General features: G+C 34.1%; 1 protein-coding gene across 6 annotated transcripts in view; it reads right to left on the reverse strand.

The window, feature by feature from the left end:
* Nucleotides 1-203: 203 nt before the first annotated feature.
* Nucleotides 204-19,490, reverse strand: part of LOC123552490 (prickle planar cell polarity protein 3-A-like) — a 159,415-nt gene continuing 140,128 nt past the window's right edge. For all 6 annotated transcript variants that reach the window (XM_053541995.1, XM_053541994.1, XM_053541996.1 and 3 more), the window contains 4 exons: nt 15,356-15,530; nt 14,036-14,205; nt 13,150-13,336; nt 204-6,352 (listed from right to left, as the gene is read on the reverse strand). In XM_053541995.1, the coding sequence (XP_053397970.1) occupies nt 6,204-6,352; nt 13,150-13,336; nt 14,036-14,205; nt 15,356-15,530 (681 nt within the window). In that variant the 3' untranslated portion in view covers nt 204-6,203. The remainder of the gene's footprint in view (nt 6,353-13,149; nt 13,337-14,035; nt 14,206-15,355; nt 15,531-19,490) is intronic.

Below are 19,490 nucleotides of genomic sequence, written 5' to 3' on the forward strand. Positions count from 1 at the left end.
CTAAAGAACCGGGGAAACTTCCGGAATAGGAGCATCTCCTGTATCTTGCACTATTCTACAAGTAAGATTAGTAATGGTCTTCTGGAGAAGTTGCCTAAATGGCGACTATAAATATGCTCAAAAACAAACAAATGATTTAGTTGAAGTCACACATTCTCATTTTTTTCACTAAAAGAGAACAGAAACAAAAAACAAAGACCACGTACGTTTTCTGTTATTTTATTTCTAATTCAGATCTAATTCTGGGCATTATAGTAAGCACATCAGACTAGTAAAAAGCACAAAAATAAAACATTTCAATTCATCAAGGGAAAAAAGCATTTCAGCAAACAAAATATGAATAAATTTGCAACAATTACAATTAACTTATTACAAATAGATCTACTCGTTACAAATAAAAGTATACTACAATAAAAGTTCTTCTATGAGTTAGACTTTAGAATTATCATCATAGAAATAACAGTTAGAATATCCAAAATCTTCATTTTACTGAATATAAAGGAAGACAACTCTGTATGTCAATAGTATATATACTCATCACTTATTGCCCTTTGATTTCCAGATATTGCATTTTTCGGCAGTAAACAGTATCAATATCAAGTCAGAAGCACAGCAAAACAACCCTGTACCTTGATATTTTGTACAAGGCAAAATTGTAAAAGACTAACATGTTGAGCGAGAGTAAAATATATTATATATAGAAAGATGTGCCTAAACATCCCATAATATAATTGCTGCCTCACTTCTCAATTAGTATCAATTAGTGTAAAACATGAAGTCCATTATCTTCTATTGAAACCTACCTGCATGCATGGAATGAAATAATAAACTTCATATTCCAACAGGTAGGGAATAGTAAAAACTGGATTTTGATGAAACTTGGCAGGTTGGCAACTTACACTATTTCAAACAATTAGACCCACCTTTCTGCTGAGAAATTTGTCTATGAATATGAATATAGAAAAACATAACATGAACATTGGAAGTACGGAAGACATTTTCAACAAAAATAGTAATATCACTCGGGCATACAATGGTAGCACACAGGTAAAATCTAATAACAAATTAACTGGAAGGGAACAGCATGTGCTTAAACTAAAATAACAAATTAAATATGCTTTAAAACTCTCAAAATTCAGTTAACAGTAAAACATTGACTAATCTAAGTATCATTAGTTACTATCAATAAACTTTTGGCAGTCACTTAGTCTCTAATACTACCTATTTGTTTTGATTTTTTTAGCAAAAAGCTGCAATACACTTTTCTTTTGCAAAAATGGCACACTGCTTTTAGTTAACCCTTATCATGCTAGACACAACTGATTCAGCCTTTGCGTCCAGTGTAGATCATGATCAACCAGCACGTCCGTGCAGTCTGATCAAGATATGCACTGTTCGCCATTCAGTCTGTATCTTTTTGGTAAGCACCTCTTTTAACAGCTAGAGGTACTGTCCAAATTGAAAGATGGACAAGATCATTGATTATTGAAGGATTTCACAAATCAGTTTGAGTCAGATTTTCCATTAATTTGCATACAAAGCAACAGATGTGGAAAGATGTATTTGTAATATCATAATTACTGAAAAAAACTTCTTCCTTGAAGGCCATTCACATATATTCTATGGTATCATATTCAAACATCCTGATAATGTTTTGCAGTTATATGAAATATTATCGTTAAGTAAACAATAAATTGTCCTAGTTTGTAAACAGTGAAGCATTTTTAGTTGTTATGTATATTTTCATCATTAAAAGACATTTCTTTAAAAACTCTGAAACTTAACACACAGTCCATTTGCCAACTTGTACATCTTTTAATCTGCCAGATTTAACAAGTAAACCACTTTGAAAATGACATATATAATAGAGCACTACCTACAGACATAGAAAGCATAAAACAAATAGGATATTTTTATTGCACTTCAACAACTGAACTGATATGCTTTCATAGAACTAGTGCATATAAACATTTAAAATACAACTTGTAAACAATTCACACTGCAAACAGAAGATCCCTATAAATACCATAGACAACAATGTTTATCAACCTTCATTAAAGACTGTTTTATACAATGAAACTTATGCTGAAGTTCACCACTTTCCAAATTATACCGGAGGACCTATAATGATTTGTCAACAATTTCCCTGCAATTGTATTCTTCTCATTATTATGCTATAGTGGCATTCATTGACAGTTAAGGTAGCTATTTAGGGTGAACAACCTTAAACTTTTGCAGTATACAGTCAAACTTCATTGACTCAAACTTAAATAATTCACATTAACAGTGTCAGGTCCCGAAAAAAGTCCATATGTAATTTATTTTGCTCGATAGCTCGAACTACCGATAACTCGAACAAATTTTGCTGGTCCTGTCCTGTTCAAGCGAATGAAGTTCGATATTATTTAACCTGTCAATAAAGATAACCTTCCCAACCAAGAATTTTATCAGGGCTGAGGTTTGATACATCCTTTATATATATATATATATATATTATAGAGACCTTCTATTTACATTGAACACAAATTCCACTCCTATATGCTTGTAAGCCAAACAGCACTTTCACAAGTATCTAACAGTAAAACTTTCACTTTTTTAACAATCATTTAGTATCGTTTGTGTATAAAAATTTGAAGAAAAAAAAAAATACTATATACAGTATCAAAACTAAATAAAATCAAAATCTTTAGGATGAAAAATTAATAATATTTTGACCAATTACATGGAAATCAAGCCAAAACAAAAAAGAAACACACCTAAAATACATCTTTAATACTTGTAGGTAACCTTTAAAAGTTAATTTTAATATGAAAATATAATTTCTTCACTGTAAAGTACAACTTTCTTTATTCCAAGATTTTCTTTATAACTTTTTTTTACGTCAACTTCCTGTGATGCATTCATCAACACAAACATTCCATCATTCTATCTTTTATACAGCATTCAAAAATAATTTTCTTCCTACATCTCAGAACAAAGTTTAACACAGATCCTTCATCTGTAACAATAAATATCGTAAAAACCTAGTGCAATTCTTCAACAGCCCTGCTGTACAATTAATAAAGAACAACTTGATTATTTAAGAACACCTATCTCACTATCTAATTATGTACAAATTTGATAAATTATCATTAAAAGTCATGAAATAGTGATAAAAATGGCAAGCATAGATAAAACCAGCACGACATAGTGAACTCTTAATGACAATCCGCAATTATCAATGCAGCTGCATCTTCCTCAATGCTCTTTCGGCATCCGTCTGATCTTTGAATGCTCTTTCGGCATCTGTCTGATGCTCTTTTGGCATCCGGCTGATTCTCTTTCAGCATCCATCTGATCTAGAATGCTCTTTTGGCATCCATCTGTTTTTGAATACTCTACCGGCATCTGTCTGATCTTGTATGATCTTCTTGCATCTTTCTGACGTATGTGATAAAGACATTTCATAACAAATGGTAAATGTCAGAATCACATACAGAGAAGAAGTATTTAATCACCTTAAATTGCTGATTGCCATTATGGAGTCACTACCTTAATATATTTTAGACATGTAAAATAGTAAAAAAATCAAGCAGGTTGTATTGCTCATTTTTACAAAGCACTGCCTTTATTGTCTTAATTAAATAGCTTTATTATGATAAAAAATTAGAAATATTATATACAGTGTATTTACAAAATCAGTAAAAATTTGAGATTTTTTTACCTTTAAGAATAAGACTATTAAATCATCACCCCATTTCTTAGTCAATAAAAAATAACATCTTTAATAAAACTGTGCATAAGTAAATAATTTAATTGAAATGCCTGACAACAGCTTAAATTAAAAAAAAAAATTCATTATACACACTACTCATGTATCTGACACATGATAATATTCTGCAATTTGAATGAAAAGTGTACCTATACCACTAGGAATCTAGGGTAATTGTAAATTTTATCTATCTTAGCAATGATTCCTGCTCAAAGATTCCATTTGCCTAAAAATCACGCAATGAATAATGACTGTGTCAAATAATATGCACATTTATCATGCTGTGCGGAAATTATGTCCAACTTCACACATTTCTTAATATATTGCTTCATGTTATATATAATATTATATATAGCTACTGCTGAAATGCATTGTGTGTAAACAGTAGTTTTTCTTCTTTCATAGACTCTGTACTATTTGTGTAATAAATAAATATAGTGTAAATGAAAACATGACTGAAGTATGTGAATATTACATGATCAATAAGAGCATAATACTGAACATTGTTCTTGTCTGACACAGAAAAATCAAGTGTGCTCAAGCATTGGGGAGACTTGCAAAATGCTTCCATACAAAAAAATTGAAAAAGTGTTTTCCAGCAACCACTGGCTCTTCAGATTTTTCATCCAATATGTAAAAGAACCAGGTATACTACACTAATCTTGCACTATTTTAAAATCTAATATGACCATCATTCATCTTGAGACGTCATCCATATTGATAACTAATGGTAACCACAAATAAGCTTAGATACATACATTTGAATTTGCAATATTATCTATCATATATAATAGCTCTTATTGTATCATATAATATCCCATGTACAAGTGAGAGATTCAAACAACAATGAAAGACATGTTAACACTTTTGTATCATCTTCATATAATCAAACTGATTTCATACAAGTGTAAATTTAACAAAATTCAACTGTAAGATACAGGCCTTATACCTTTAATATTTCTTTTGTGGTAAGTTGCAGTCTAGCATAAAACTCCTGTTCCTGTTGTCGTCATTTTCAAGGGGCATTTAAACAGAAGAGCAAAGAGGTGTTAACAAAGAGCTCACATGCTGTTAACACATCTTTTAATATATGTGCATTCAATGGTGAAACATAAATGCATAATGGCCCCTAAGATGCATAATTAAAACAAAGAAAATGAATGCTTATGGATATACACATAATATCTATTTATTTATCTTTTTACACATTTTATGCTAGAACTGCAGTAACAGGTTTGTTCTGCGTTATAAAACTGGGATTCTGTATAACACAGAACAAATATGCGTTATCACTACATGTTACCACAACACACTACTGTCCAATTCAGCTGGTCTTACCGTTTTAAGTACAAAATACACTTGTTTTCAAGGCCTTTTCATATAAATAAAAAAAGACCTCAGCTATTTATACGTCTATACCATTCAGTTTCAGCAGTGCCATAGTACATCATAATGTATGCCAAGATCTACCCGAAAGAGACATTTTTCTTAACCGTTAAATGATGTACCTGGATTTCATTTCCATTCCCGGAAACTAATGTTTTCATTCTGAATAATTTCTCTCCTCAGTTCTGTCCTTAAAACACAGTTTCACACAAAATAATTAAAACATGTAAACAATAAAACAATTTTGTAAAAAAATAAAAAAATATTTTCTGACAGCAGATGTAACCAAAAAAAATATTAAAACTTTATTCTCCATTTAAAAGTACTTTATGACTCGAAAGATTTAAAAATGTATAAAGTACTTTTCTTGTAATGGAATAAAATATTTGTCAGTTTAACAAGAAGAAACGAAATCTTTAGTGATGACCTAATGTGTGACATTGCCAGACAAACTGAATTTCAGGCAAGCAACCCATAATGAACATCTGCTATTTTCATTTGATTATGTTTTCTCATACGCCATTTGCAGACACATCAGTCATACAGGTATGCGGCTATCCGTTCCGACTGGAGAATGCCGAAATTGCATAATGTAGAATAAGGGAACAAAACGAAATTGCTGATTTTCATTATTGATCCACAGCCTTCAAAACATTCAACAATAAGTAGATCATTTACTGGAGAATGAAAAGTAAAATTTCCATTAGTTTTTCTAAGGCTTTCTTTCCAACACTACACACGTCTCTAGTTCAATAAGGCAGCTATTTATCTTTAATTGAAAACAAATTGGAAAACTCAACAAAAAACAACAGTTTGTTCAAGTATAATTCAAAACTTTTAACAACATTAGCATAGTATCTAAAATCCTCAATGCTATGTATGGGTCTTATCCTTGATATAATGGTGTAATCACAGGAAAAGCATCTTATATTTTTCAGGCCGAAAATGAAGGTTTTGCAACATTTTCTCAGACACCTCATGTATTTCAACAAAGAGCAGGTGGGTCATATAAAATTATTAAATAGTCTATCTACTGATTTATGACCTAGATAAGTTACACGACTATCTAATTCCTTCCGCATTCTGGACACAGGATGTCGCCCTCGTTGACCAGGAAACCACGGCCCACCATGGAAGCATCACACTTGTAGCAGACGAAACAGTCGCTATGCCAGTGACGATCCTCAAAGGAGATAAATTTAGTTCCTCCAAACCCTGAAATAAAGTATTAATACAAAATATGATGCATCTTAGAAAAACACAAACTTAGTACATCCAAACCGTAAAAGTAGCAATATGTGATATATGTAATGAAGTTGATGAACTTAATATGTCCATACCATTAAAGTAACAATATGTGACATGTATCCAAAATGATAAACTTAGTACGTACATACTGTAAAAGTAACAATATGTGATAAACAGGTGCAAGAATAATATTGTAACAAAATACAAGTTATGTGACACAGTCATGTAAGAAATATCTCCAGAAAAAATAATAAGACATTTGTATGCAAGAAGATATAATCAAGTACCTTGAACTTTGTGAACGTGTAAGAACTGATTTAATTTTTATTGCAGGAGGGCTATTTCAGTATCTGAACATGTAAGAGATACATGAAGCAACTGTTTTTTCTTCCTATCTACAAAATTCCTTGAATGCTAATGCTGTATTAAACATAAAAGGCTAGCCTTGTTTTTTGAAACAGATTAATTCAGTCAGCATGAATTAACTGATTCATATTATTTTGGAGGAATACTCTATTATTATAATAATCATTATAACTTTAAAGTGCACCTAAATGATTTGTTTCAATCGCTAAAACCGGAACAAAGTCCATAGTTATCCCATCCCAAGGTCGCTGGCTTCTAAATGACTGTCATACCCTCTCGCAGTCTGAGGCCTGCTCAGGTATGTGTGGAAACCCAAGACGCCTTCCTGATTGAAAAAATGCCTGAGGTCTCCCCTAACTACTTTAAAGCTGTAAGGTCAACATATGATCTGAAGTGTGCCAAATAAATCTGACTAAACACTTAAACTACCTAAAGGATGTGGACCACCATGCCAGATTTCTAACTAAAAATTAATAAGTAAGTGAATACTACCACACCTGCCACATGGTTTGATATCAAGTTTGGATTGAAAGGCTGTCGTACATTTACAAACTGGCTCTGAATAGAGACAACTTTTGTCTTTATCAGCAGACACAATAAATGCATTATTCAACAAACACTGCATTGGCAGACTGCTCTCCCATCAATGTTTTTATATGTGAATAATGTATACAAATAACACAAGCAGATAATGCAATACAAAATGAATTGATCATTTTCACAGACTGATGACTACAAAACAAGTGGTCCCATCCTGACAGGCAATAAATTCTGCACTTCTAAGAAATTTATTGTAACAAACAAAACACTTTGTAAATTAAAGCATGCCGACAGTGATGCCAAAACAATAGCCTGGGCTCCAGTCTGTCGATATTTTCTATGTTATCCTATTGGCAAATCAAATCTACTATCAGAAACTAAAATGGCTATGTATGTATATAGGACCCAATAATAAATGAATATGACTTCTTTTACTTGAAAAACAAGAGGACCATGATGGTCCTGATTCGCTCACCTGTCCCCACATGACCCAGTTTTGAACTGAGTATGATGTAGTTTTTTCTATTATTTGACATAGTGACCTAGTTTTTGAGCTCATGTGACCCAGTTTTGAAACTGACCTAGATATCATCAAGATAAAAATTCTAACCAATTTTCATAAAGTTCCATTGAAAAATATGACCTCTAGAGAGGTCACAAGGTTTTTTATTATTTGACCTACTGACCTAGTTATTGATGGCATATGACCCAGTTTCAAATCTGACCTAGATATCATCAAGGTGAACATTCTGACCAATTTTCATGAAGATCCATTCAAAAGTATGGCCTCTAGAGAGGTCACAAGGTTTTTCTATTTTTAGACATACTGACCTAGTTTTTGATTGCAGTTGACCCAGTTTCGAATTTGACCTAGATATCATCAAGATGAACATTCAGATCAACTTTCATACAGATCCTATGAAAAATATGGCCTCTAGAGAGGTCACAAAGTTTATTTTGTTATTTGACCTACTGACCTAGTTATTGAAGGCACGTGACCCAGTTTCAAACTTGACCTAGATATCATCAAGGTGGACGTTCTGACCAATTTTCATGAAGGTCCATTCAAAAGTATGGCCTCTAGAGAGGTCACAAGGTTTTTCTATTTTTAGACCTACTTACCTAGTTTTTGACCGCAGTTGACCCAGTTTCAAACATGACCTAGATATTATCAAGATGAACATTCAGACAAACTTTCATATAGATCCCATGAAAAATATGGCCTCTAGAGAGGTCACAAGGTTTTTTATTATTTGACCTACTGACCTAGTTATTGATGGCACGTGACCCACTTTCAAACCTGACCTAGATATCATCAAGATGAACATTCTGACCGATTTTTATGAAGATCCATTCAAAAGTATGGCCTCTAGAGAGGTCACAAGGTTTTTCTTTTTTTAGACCTACTGACCTAGTTTTTTATCATACGTGACCCAGTTTCAAACTTGATCTAGATATCATCAAGATGAACATTCAGACCAACTTTCATACAGATCCCATGAAAAATGTGACCTCTCAGGTTTTTCTATTATTTGAACTACTGACCTAGTTTTGGATGGCACGTGACCCAGTTTCAAACCTGACCTAGATATCATCAAGGTGAACAATCTGACCAATTTTCATGAAGATCTTGTTAAAAATATGGCCTCTAGAGAGGTCACAAGGTTTTTCTATTTTTAGACCTACTGACCTAGTTTTTGACCGCACATGACCCAGTTTCAAACTTGACCTAGATATCATCAAGATGAACATTCTGACCAACTTTCATAAAGATCCCATGAAAAATGTGACCTCTAGAGAGGTCACAAGGAAAAGTTTACGCACGCACGCACGGACGACGGACGCTGCGCGATCACAAAAGCTCACCTTGTCACTTTGTGACAGGTGAGCTTACAAAAACAACAATGCCTGAATCCAAGGCTAGCAAAATCAAACAAAGTCTGCAGTGTTCTGTTGTTTAATACATGTATATTTGTTACAAAAGCTAGAAGCCAGCAGTCATAACAGTCTAGAACATTTCTTGGGGAAAAAACACTATTACTGTTGTATGTTATAAAGACAGGGAGGTTAACCTACTGGGCTCAAACCAGTGACCTCTTGAATAAGTGGCACACATTTTCCATTAGACTGCTTAAATTTCAAACTAACTTCAATCAACACGGATAAATAAGAGAAAAACAACAAAGCATAAATCAGACTGGGAATATTTAATTTTTTTGTGTGTTGATGGCATTCATACTGTTTTATGCAGCATTTCTGTTAACAACAATCAATTCTGTCAGGATTCCTTGAACTTTGTATTAACTTCTTCTCAACAGGTAACTGACATTTTTCTCCCCTGAATCAGTATCCAAGGTTATATATAAATCTGAGATTTTAGAACTGTCCCAAAATGCAACTTTTCCATTGGTCCATTTCAAAATGGTGCTAAGAAACAGGCAATCAGACTCAACTTTAGCATTTCAAAAGGTTGCTGAGAAACAGCCAATCAGATTCAGCTTTAGCATTTCAAAAAGGTGCTGCGAAACAGCCAATCTGACTCAGCTTTAGCATTTCAAATTAGCATTTCAAAAGGGTGCTTAGAAACAGCCAATCAGACTCAGCTTTAGCATTTCAAAAGGGTGCTGAGAAACAGCCAATCTGAATCTATGATTTAACTTAGCGACCTAGCTATTGACCAAATATCACCGAGTTTTAAACTTGACCCAGATTTTAAAAAAACAATTTTTTCTGATCAATATTTATGTTGATCAGGTAGAAAATTTCTATGATATGACCAAGTGACCTAGTTTTATATCCCAGAAACCCCTATTTAAACTTTGTTCTACAATTTTAAAGAGAAATGTTCTGACTAAATTTCAAGCAGAAAATATGGCATCAAGACTGTTAAGAACTTTTTTGTATGATTTAACTTACTGACCAATTTTAACTCACGATGACCAACTTTCAGCTTTAGCATTTCAAATTAGCAATTCAAAAGGGTGCTGAGAAACAGCCAATCTGACTCGACTTTAGCATTTCAAAAGGGTGCTGAGAAACAGCCGACCCGACTCGGCTTTAGCATTTCAGAAGGGTGCTGAGAAACAGCCGACCCGACTCGGCTTTAGCATTTCAAAAGGGTGCTGAGAAACAGCCGATCCGACTCGGCTTTAGCATTTCAGAAGGGTGCTGAGAAACAGCCGATCCGACTCGGCTTTAGCATTTCAGAAGGGTGCTGAGAAACAGCCGACCCGACTCGGCTTTAGCATTTCAAAAAGGTGCTGAGAAACAGCCGACCCGACTCGGCTTTAGCATTTCAAAAGGGTGCTGAGAAACAGCCGATCCGACTCGGCTTTAGCATTTCAGAAGGGTGCTGAGAAACAGCCGATCCGACTCGGCTTTAGCATTTCAAAAGGGTGATGAGAAACAGCCAATCCGACTCAGCTTTAGCATTTCAAAAAGGTGCTGAGAAACAGCCAATCAGACTCAGCTTTAGCATTTCAAAAATGTGCTGAGAAACAGCCGATTCGACTCAGCTTTAGTATTTTGAAATGGTGCTGAGAAATAGCCAATTTGACTCAGCTTTAGCATTTCAAAAAGGTGCTGAGAAACAGCCAATCCGACTCAGCTTTAGCATTTCAAAATGGTGCTGAGAAATAGCCAATCCGACTCAGCTTTAGCATTTCATAAGGGTGCTGAGAAACAGCCAATCCGACTCAGCTTTAGCATTTCAAAAGGGTGCTGAGAAACAGTCAATCTGACTTAGCTTTAGCATTTCAACTCGGTTTTAGCATTTCAAAAAGGTGCTGAGAAACAGCCAATCTGACTTACTTTAGCATTTCAAAAGGGTGCTGAGTAACAGCCAATCCAACTCAGCTTTAGCATTTCAAAAGGGTGCTGAGAAACACCCAATCCGACTCAGCTTTAGCATTTCAACTTGGCTTAAGCATTTTTCGAAAAGGTGCTGAGGAACAGCCAATCTGACTCATCTTTAGCATTTCAAAAGGGTGCTGAGAAAAAGCCAATCTGACTAGGCTTTAGCATTTCAAAACAGTGCTGAGAAACAGCCAATCCGACTCGGCTTTAGCATTTCAAAAGGGTGCTGAGAAACAGCCAATCCAACTCAGCTTTAGCATTTCAAAAGGGTTCTGAGAAACAGCTAATCTGACTCAGCTTTAGCATTCCAAAAAGGTGCTAAGAAACTGCCAGTCTGATTCAGCTTTTGATGCAAGTTACATATTTTATGGACTTCATGATCAGCTAATGAACAAACTTGTTAAATTCAACAAGTAATGAAGAAAAAAGCCTACACAAACAAGTAAGGTAACATGACTAATTCTAAAAGGAACATATCTGAACTTGAGCAAAGAACTGAGAGTCTTTAAATTAGTATACATTTAAAAAAACATTAACTGGAGGTACACAAATCGGACAAAAAACATTTATTATACAAGAACAATCATCTGGAAACAATTTGTTACATAAATAGATACTTGAAATATCTAAGTTTCCAACTGACTGACTGCACGTATGTCTCTGTGATACATCATACACCAATTGTAGGTGCCTATGGAAGGATATTTACATCATTTTTTACAGTACAGAGCTAGGTATCTGTCATTAGAGTACTTTTGCAGGTATTGGAGTAATGTCATTACAACATTTAGTAACAGGTACTGACTTCAGGTAAGTCTGGAGTCTGGTATTGTACTCCCACTCTGTACAAGTACTTAAGACAGTCTGGTTGAGCAGAAAGCAAAGTCTTGTAAAATTAGTATTAATCTATAAAACAGCAGCCAATATTTGCAAATAATAATTATTGTATTTATCTTAAAAGCAATTCATGGGACATTTATATTCACTAAATTCTGCATAAAGTTGTTCATTATTTGTGTATTGCGATTTTCAGCAGTATTTTAGAAACCTAATGATGGCCAGTTCACTAGTGTTCTTGTGCAAGTAACACTTATTCCCCACAAGTAACTGACAACTGTCACTCATTAAACAACATAAGTGGAGCACAAATGACTTAAGACACAATGTATTGCCAAATCACCATTGAAAACAAGCAATGAACTGGTGACTCCATCAATAACCTCAAGCAGCCAGAACTGTAGTCGAGATATACATCACCTCCTTCAGTACCCCAAAACTTCTCCCAAATTTGAATGTGGCACTTAACAAGAAGCTGATTTGCCCTGTATGATCGAAATTCCTGGCTCTCATTCATGTTATTTATTTAATAAATCACAGGAATCTATGAAGAGAATTATTTACTGCATGTTATTCATTACTGAGTAAATACATTCTAATTCAACACACTAAGGGGAAGTCTTTATGCATGGCAGTCATTCAATTGAAATAGATCCACAGAATTAAAAGCTTGCAGATCAAACAATTGTTATACACAGGATATAAATGTTGCTTATTTCCTTGCATTTTCAAAATACCTTTCACCAAATGAACTTCAGTTGCAATATGTTGACAAGAGATGCAGCCAAGAGTGAAAATGTAAAATGTAGTCTAATGTTGCATGTTTAAATATAATGATTTTAACAATAATTTTGCTATTTAACTGATGCAACATTTTGTGCAATGCAACATTATCATAATCTTCGTTAGAAATAAAAAAAATAATTCTATGAAATCCTTAGATATCTTATTCACAATTTCATGAAGGAAACAGACCACCAAGTCATGCCAGAATTTTGTTCTCCGCTTTAGATTATGTCCATCTGCATGCATGATGTCTAGTCTGTTACTGTAGCACAAACTACTAATTTTTTAGTAGATTTTATAGTTTTTTTTAATTGGATAGGCTGCAGTTAATTTTATATTAAGAAAAAAGCAAAAGGTAGAAAAAACTGCTATTAACTCACCAGTTATTGCTTTAGAACATCTGCAGCATTTCTTAGCAAACAGTTCACCATAGCAATCAGCACAATATGGTTTTTCATCTTTCGATGTAAATTTCTCCTTGGCTAACTCCTTCTCACAATTAGTACATGTAAAACACTCTCTATGCCATGGCATATTCTTATAGGCCACACCTCCTTTGTTTATAACCTGAAAAAAATGAAGGCATATTTTATAACACATACAAGCATTTTATATATAAGATATCTAGCAGTAACAAGTCATATACCGATAACAAATACAAGATTTTGTTCTTACTGGCTATTACACCCATTCTACCATATTTGACAATAATGGCTATGACTCTGACCTTACTGTTACTCTAAATTTTGAAATTTTGACCTAAAACCTCAAATCTCAAGTTTCATTCTTGCTTGTTACCACATCTAATGTGAGTTTTCTTAACAACTGACTGCCCCACCAAATTTAGGATGTAACATCACTGGCTGTTACAGCAAATTAAGGATTTTGACACTACTGTCACACCAAATGTAGTAATTTTTGTTCTGACTGTTTCAACGATTACTGGGTAGTATTTTCACTTGAAGTTACACCAATTAAAGTTTTTTTGTCTGGCTACCACACCATTATAGTATTTTGACTGAATACCACACCATTAATGTATTTTGATTGACTAACACATCAATTACAGTATTTTGACTTGCTATCACACCATGTGGAATTTTGACTTGCTGGAATTTTGACTGGCTGTCACACCATGTGGAATTTTGACTTGCTGTCACACCATGTGGAATTTTGACTGGCTGTCACACCATGTGGAATTTTGACTGGCTGTCACACCAAATCTTGGATGTTTTGAAATGCCTGTTGTAAATACATTTTACTAACCCCACTACATTTAGTACACTTCTGTGCGAAATCTCTCTCATAGCAAGGAACACAGACAACTTGCTCATCACGTGGGATAAAACTCTTGTTTCTGATTGGCTCACTGCACACCATGCACGTGAAACATTCCTCATGCCACTGTTTTCCCTTGTACTCAAACTTCTTCATACCTGAAAGGAAACAAAAAACAGTAAGATAAATGCACACATACCATAAAAATTTCATATAGGAGATGTATAAGGTACATGTACTCAAAACCTTTACATGTTTCAATAGTTCCATATTGCTGTAAAGCTGCATTTTCAGTAAGTTCAAGGTTTATTCCAGGACTTTTTCAGGACATTTTCAAGGATTAATTTTTTAATGTCTGATTTCTAACAGGATTAGTGTTTTAAGGACTTTTCAAACATTGTTAATAGAACAGAATGATTCATGACAAATACTTTCAAAACCAGTTTTGCATTTTTTTCAGGACTTTCAATGCATGGGCATCAAATTTAATGACTTTTTTAGACTGTGAGGACTCTGTAATGCATGTAATTCCTACAGTTCTCAATGAAATATACTTGGTCGGCCTTACTAATGTACAAGTCAGGGAATTTTAGTGAATGTTTCTGTTAACTTGCTGTTCATGTGTTTCCGTCAGTCTTAAAGCCAGGTTATTTTTCATGCAAACACATAGTAGTAGTATTTTTCCCTCTACAATGTATGCTGTTGCTCCAATACTATACAAACATATCAATGGCCCTATATTAATTATCTGTTTCACCATCTGATCTTTGACCTCTAAGTATAACCTTGACCTTGAACCTACAGGGGTGAAAATTTCACTCCAATTATCAGCTGAAAGTGGCAAACATCTACATCACATGAAATTATAATCCTTCAAAAAGTTTAGAAGGTGCTGAGCAAATATTTAACTCTATCAACATGCCTTTTAATCAAATTGTATGACCTTGACCATGACTTTGAAAAATACAACCTTTATGACTTTTGGTCACATTGTATGCCCTTAGCCTTGAACAAACATGTCTGTACAATGTCTTATTAGGTCAAACATTTTTTCAATGTTGTTCAAGTTAAAACTACAAAAAGCAGACACAAAATACTGCCTAATTTTGATGTTATCATGTGACCTTGACCATGGCTGAAATGTGCCTATAGCATGCTGCCTCATTACAGCAAACACGCTGCAGTTATTTTGAAGTCCTAACTGGGAGTAAAAAGAGATAGAGCAGATATGACTTTATGAGAAACTAACAATCAAACCAAAATTATGTCTCCCAAAATTTCAAGGAGACAAAATCAAACCAAACTGACCTCCTTTGAAAGGTTGTGTGCATCCATCACACCTAGCAGCAAAATTGTTGTCATGGCAATCAGCACAGAAAATCTGCTCATTCTTTGGAGCAAATGGCTGGTCAACCAGGGTCTTCTGGCATTCAACACATTTGAAGCAAAACTCATGCCAATGATGGTCTTTATAGGATAAATCCTGAAATAAAGTACAAGAAAGCATATAAAGTACAAGAAAGCAAGTAAAGTACAAGAAAGCAATTTTACTCATGATTTTAACCTTTAGCCTGCTAAATTTCTAAAATGAACTGGTCCATCATTCAAATTGGAGAGTACCACTTATCATTCAAAGGGGAGTTATTGAAAATTTACTTGGTCCATCCTGGTTGCAAAGGCAGAATAACTTGCCACCAGTCGGCTAAAGGTTAAAGCTTTTTTTGTACCTGCCAAGAACCAAAACATGCTGGATGGTTAATCATTTTTATGCAGATGGGTTGTAACAGAAAGCATCTTGTTTTTGCTTTACTCTAAATGCTGTTAAAATTTTTCTTAGAATAAGGCCAATAAAAACTGAGGGAATAATAAATGAGACAAGCTGGGTCTGTATGAACTTGGTGGGGTTCTTTACTGGATTTTAGTTCAAAATGACACAATTTAGGTCATAATTATAGTGATTACACAGCTTAACTAGTTGAGGGAGACCCATGGTGTCTGCCGTCTGCAAGCCAATTGGACTGCTTCCTAAATCCACCCAAACAGGGCTCAAACTCCATAGGTGAGGAGTTTGTGATTCAGTGTCAGTGACTAATCAGCCAAATCGTAATAAGTTACTATTTTTATCATGGGTATTGTGCATTTTAATTGACCTGGCGGGGCGGGGTTTCGCGACGGTCCACTGCATTACTGTGCAGGATATGTAGTATATTCAGCATCACTGGCCATCTACCCTACACTGTAACCACTGTAGCTCTACCCTTTTTGCTCATTTTTTGAGATTACCATTATTTGCATAAGCCAGAGATTAACTCCACCCCACCAGGTCAAATAAAACGCACTATATACAGAAATGTTTCTGTACTTATCAAAGTTCAGTTACATTTTGCACACATGTGAATCATTTGAGCATCTATATATAGCAACATTTTGCAGCATATCATAAAGTGTCTTTTATATAGCAATATTTTGTAGTTACTTGGTGAAAATGTAAATAGTTATTACCCTGGAGATATTCCAACTATACTGATTGACTCGGGATAATTCAAGATCAATGTACAGAAGCTTGTTTCATCTTACACACCAATGTAATAAATTCATCATCATAAAATCTTGTAGGCAAACATCAAATCATAAACAGAATTGATATTTTATAGTCCACTAGAACTCATCAAAGATCATCAAAATAAGACTCTTTCTTTTCATTTCTACAAACATTCCTGTTCTATTCCTACTTCCAATCATTTATGCACATTTTGAAAGCTCTGCCATAAAAACTCTATTTCTGCAGGAGAAAATTGGGAAACTTAAAAGGTGAGAAGAACTGTAAGAGAAAATTGGGAAACTTAAAAGGTGAAGAGAACTGTAAGAGAAAACTGGGAAACTTAAAAAGGTGAGGAGTCTCAATTGTAAGCGAAAATTGGGAAACTTAAAAAAGCAAAGGAGAACTAATTAGAATCATATTTCCTTGAATTTCAATCAAAGGCAGATCTAAAATTAGAGCATAGTAAGTTACATCTGAACAGAAATGCATGTGATAGATGACCACCTATATATCATATCATACATTTTAAACTACAATATTCTTCTCAGGGTGTACAGACTGAAATTTTTTGTGGAAGACAATTCCGTCCAGTGGAACCACAATAATACGTAATTATTATACGAATTTCGGCTTAATTGATTTTTTGATAACCACCATAATATTTCACACTCCGCCAAAAGAAAATAGTTCTGGAATGGCAGCAACTGAAATTACCACACTTCACTGCGCGCTTTAATTGAATGCAGACAATTAGTATAGCAGACGATGTGCCCACTCCCCAATAAACTAAGCACGCTTTATATACTTTTATATACGAGACAGGATGACGGATTTTTCATTGAAGGTTTTACATCAATGGAATTCACAAATACATTAGCTGTATTAAAAATTCAGAATTTAGGGACAGTAAAAGCTCGGCTATTTGATATTTTAAGGTATAGGTCCATGTTTCGGAGAAAAAAAGTTCGAACGTCATCAAATCATAGAAAGAAAGCATTGTTTTACATGAAATTATAACAGCATATAAAACATTTATATTATTGTACAAAACCATTGTCAATTTATTCATATATGTATTGAATTCCGGAAAGGGACTACATTAAGGGGCCACACTTCTGGACAGTTCAGCGCCTTTAAAAACTCACCATTTTAAGAAAGTTGTTACATGTCTTCGTTTTGATGCATTTGCAACATCGTGCCAGTGTTTAAACTTTACATAACTAGGTAAAACATCGTTTTGACAATTGTTTACATTTATTTCTTTACATATGGCATTCTCATTTAAAGGGGGACAACTCATTTAGAAAATTTTAAGTATCCAACTCCGTGGGACAGAACAGTAAAACATATATTGGACAGATAAGTTGTGTGTCTGTCACAAATTGACATACGGGCCTTATTTTATCTGTAGTGTAAATGCAGGTATTGCATCATCTTTTTGTAAATTTTTGAGTTATTGAGGTAAATGTCAGATTTCATGCATGAAATACCTCTCATGTTTTTCTGTATTTCATAACTTAAATTTCCATGTAAATTTCATTAAATTCTGTTCAGTAATAAGAAAGTTGATATTTTATAAACTTCAGTAATTTATGTTTTTATCCCCAACACCACTATAATGGGCCTCAAATTGTCAATTTAAATTCGCGCCAAAGTAGTTAGATTCCCCGGCTATATCGTGAATCCCGTGAAAATGACAATAGTCGGAGCTCACGGCTTAGCCGTGAATCCCATGAAATTTAGTATTTGGCGGGACATTATCCTTTAAATAGACTGGACTAGATATGCCTTGCGCACACCACCTTACGACTTTATAGACGAATCTATGTCTGAATTATTTTCTTGCTAGAAATTTATGCTCGATCGAGGTAAGAAATTTATTTGTTAGATTTTTGTATGAATTTTACATTACGATTTTTATTTGGTAAATTTTTGTTCATTCTACAGAATTCTGTAACATTTACGTTTCGGCATATGATTTTGGCCAGTTTCGGTATGTCAGGATAATTTATTAAATTTTTCAGACTTTTGTAAATTATTTGGAAAGAGGAATCTAAAATGTTTCATTTATATAAGATGTTAGATTTATACTGAAATTTGTATCGTGATAATTGTAAAGCACTGTTTCAAAAACTTATGTCAAACATTTTGTTAATTATGGAACGCCATTACTGCATTGTATGGTTATGTATAAATCTATATGGCAAGTCTAGTACCATGTATATATTATTGTAATATGAAATTGTGTGACAGTCTATTGCATACACATACAATGTCCGTTTTAGTGTATGGCATTAGATATTATATGGATGCCAACTATCATATAACGTTTGATTTACATTGAATTTTGTTAATTTGTAGTTGTAAATAATAGCTGCAGTTTATCATGTCCGTATCTATAATGTTTCATCATAAACTTTTCATATCTTTTTCATACTTTAACTTTAGTCTTTTAAGTAAGTAATCTTTGTAATAATGGAAGTAATTAGTGACGTATTTTAATCATGTGACGTATGAACTTAGTAGCACATATATTTTGTATAAGTAGCACGTATTATTTATGGGAGCCTACGGAGGTATGGTGTACCCAAAGGAGCAGCTTTATGCCCTGACTTATTTGTTTTGCTATGGTGCTTACCATATGTTATATATTTTAGCTTCTTCCGCCAGACGATTTTCCTGGTGATGTCGTAACCCGGAAGTACAATGCCCGAGGTTCACTTGTCTTCACTCGCCTGGATGTGATATTCCCAGCGCAGAGCTTTCGCCCCATGGTTGTGCCGTAAACCGCAAAGACGATGATTTTTGTTATCCTCTGAAGTCAGCTCAGGGATGCAATCACCTACCACCATAGGGAGCCAACACGGAATCAACGTATTCACGGTTTAAAGGGACTGAATT

This window comes from Mercenaria mercenaria, chromosome 4 (genome assembly GCF_021730395.1).
Source record: "Mercenaria mercenaria strain notata chromosome 4, MADL_Memer_1, whole genome shotgun sequence".
Classification (NCBI taxonomy): Eukaryota; Metazoa; Mollusca; class Bivalvia; order Venerida; family Veneridae; genus Mercenaria; species Mercenaria mercenaria.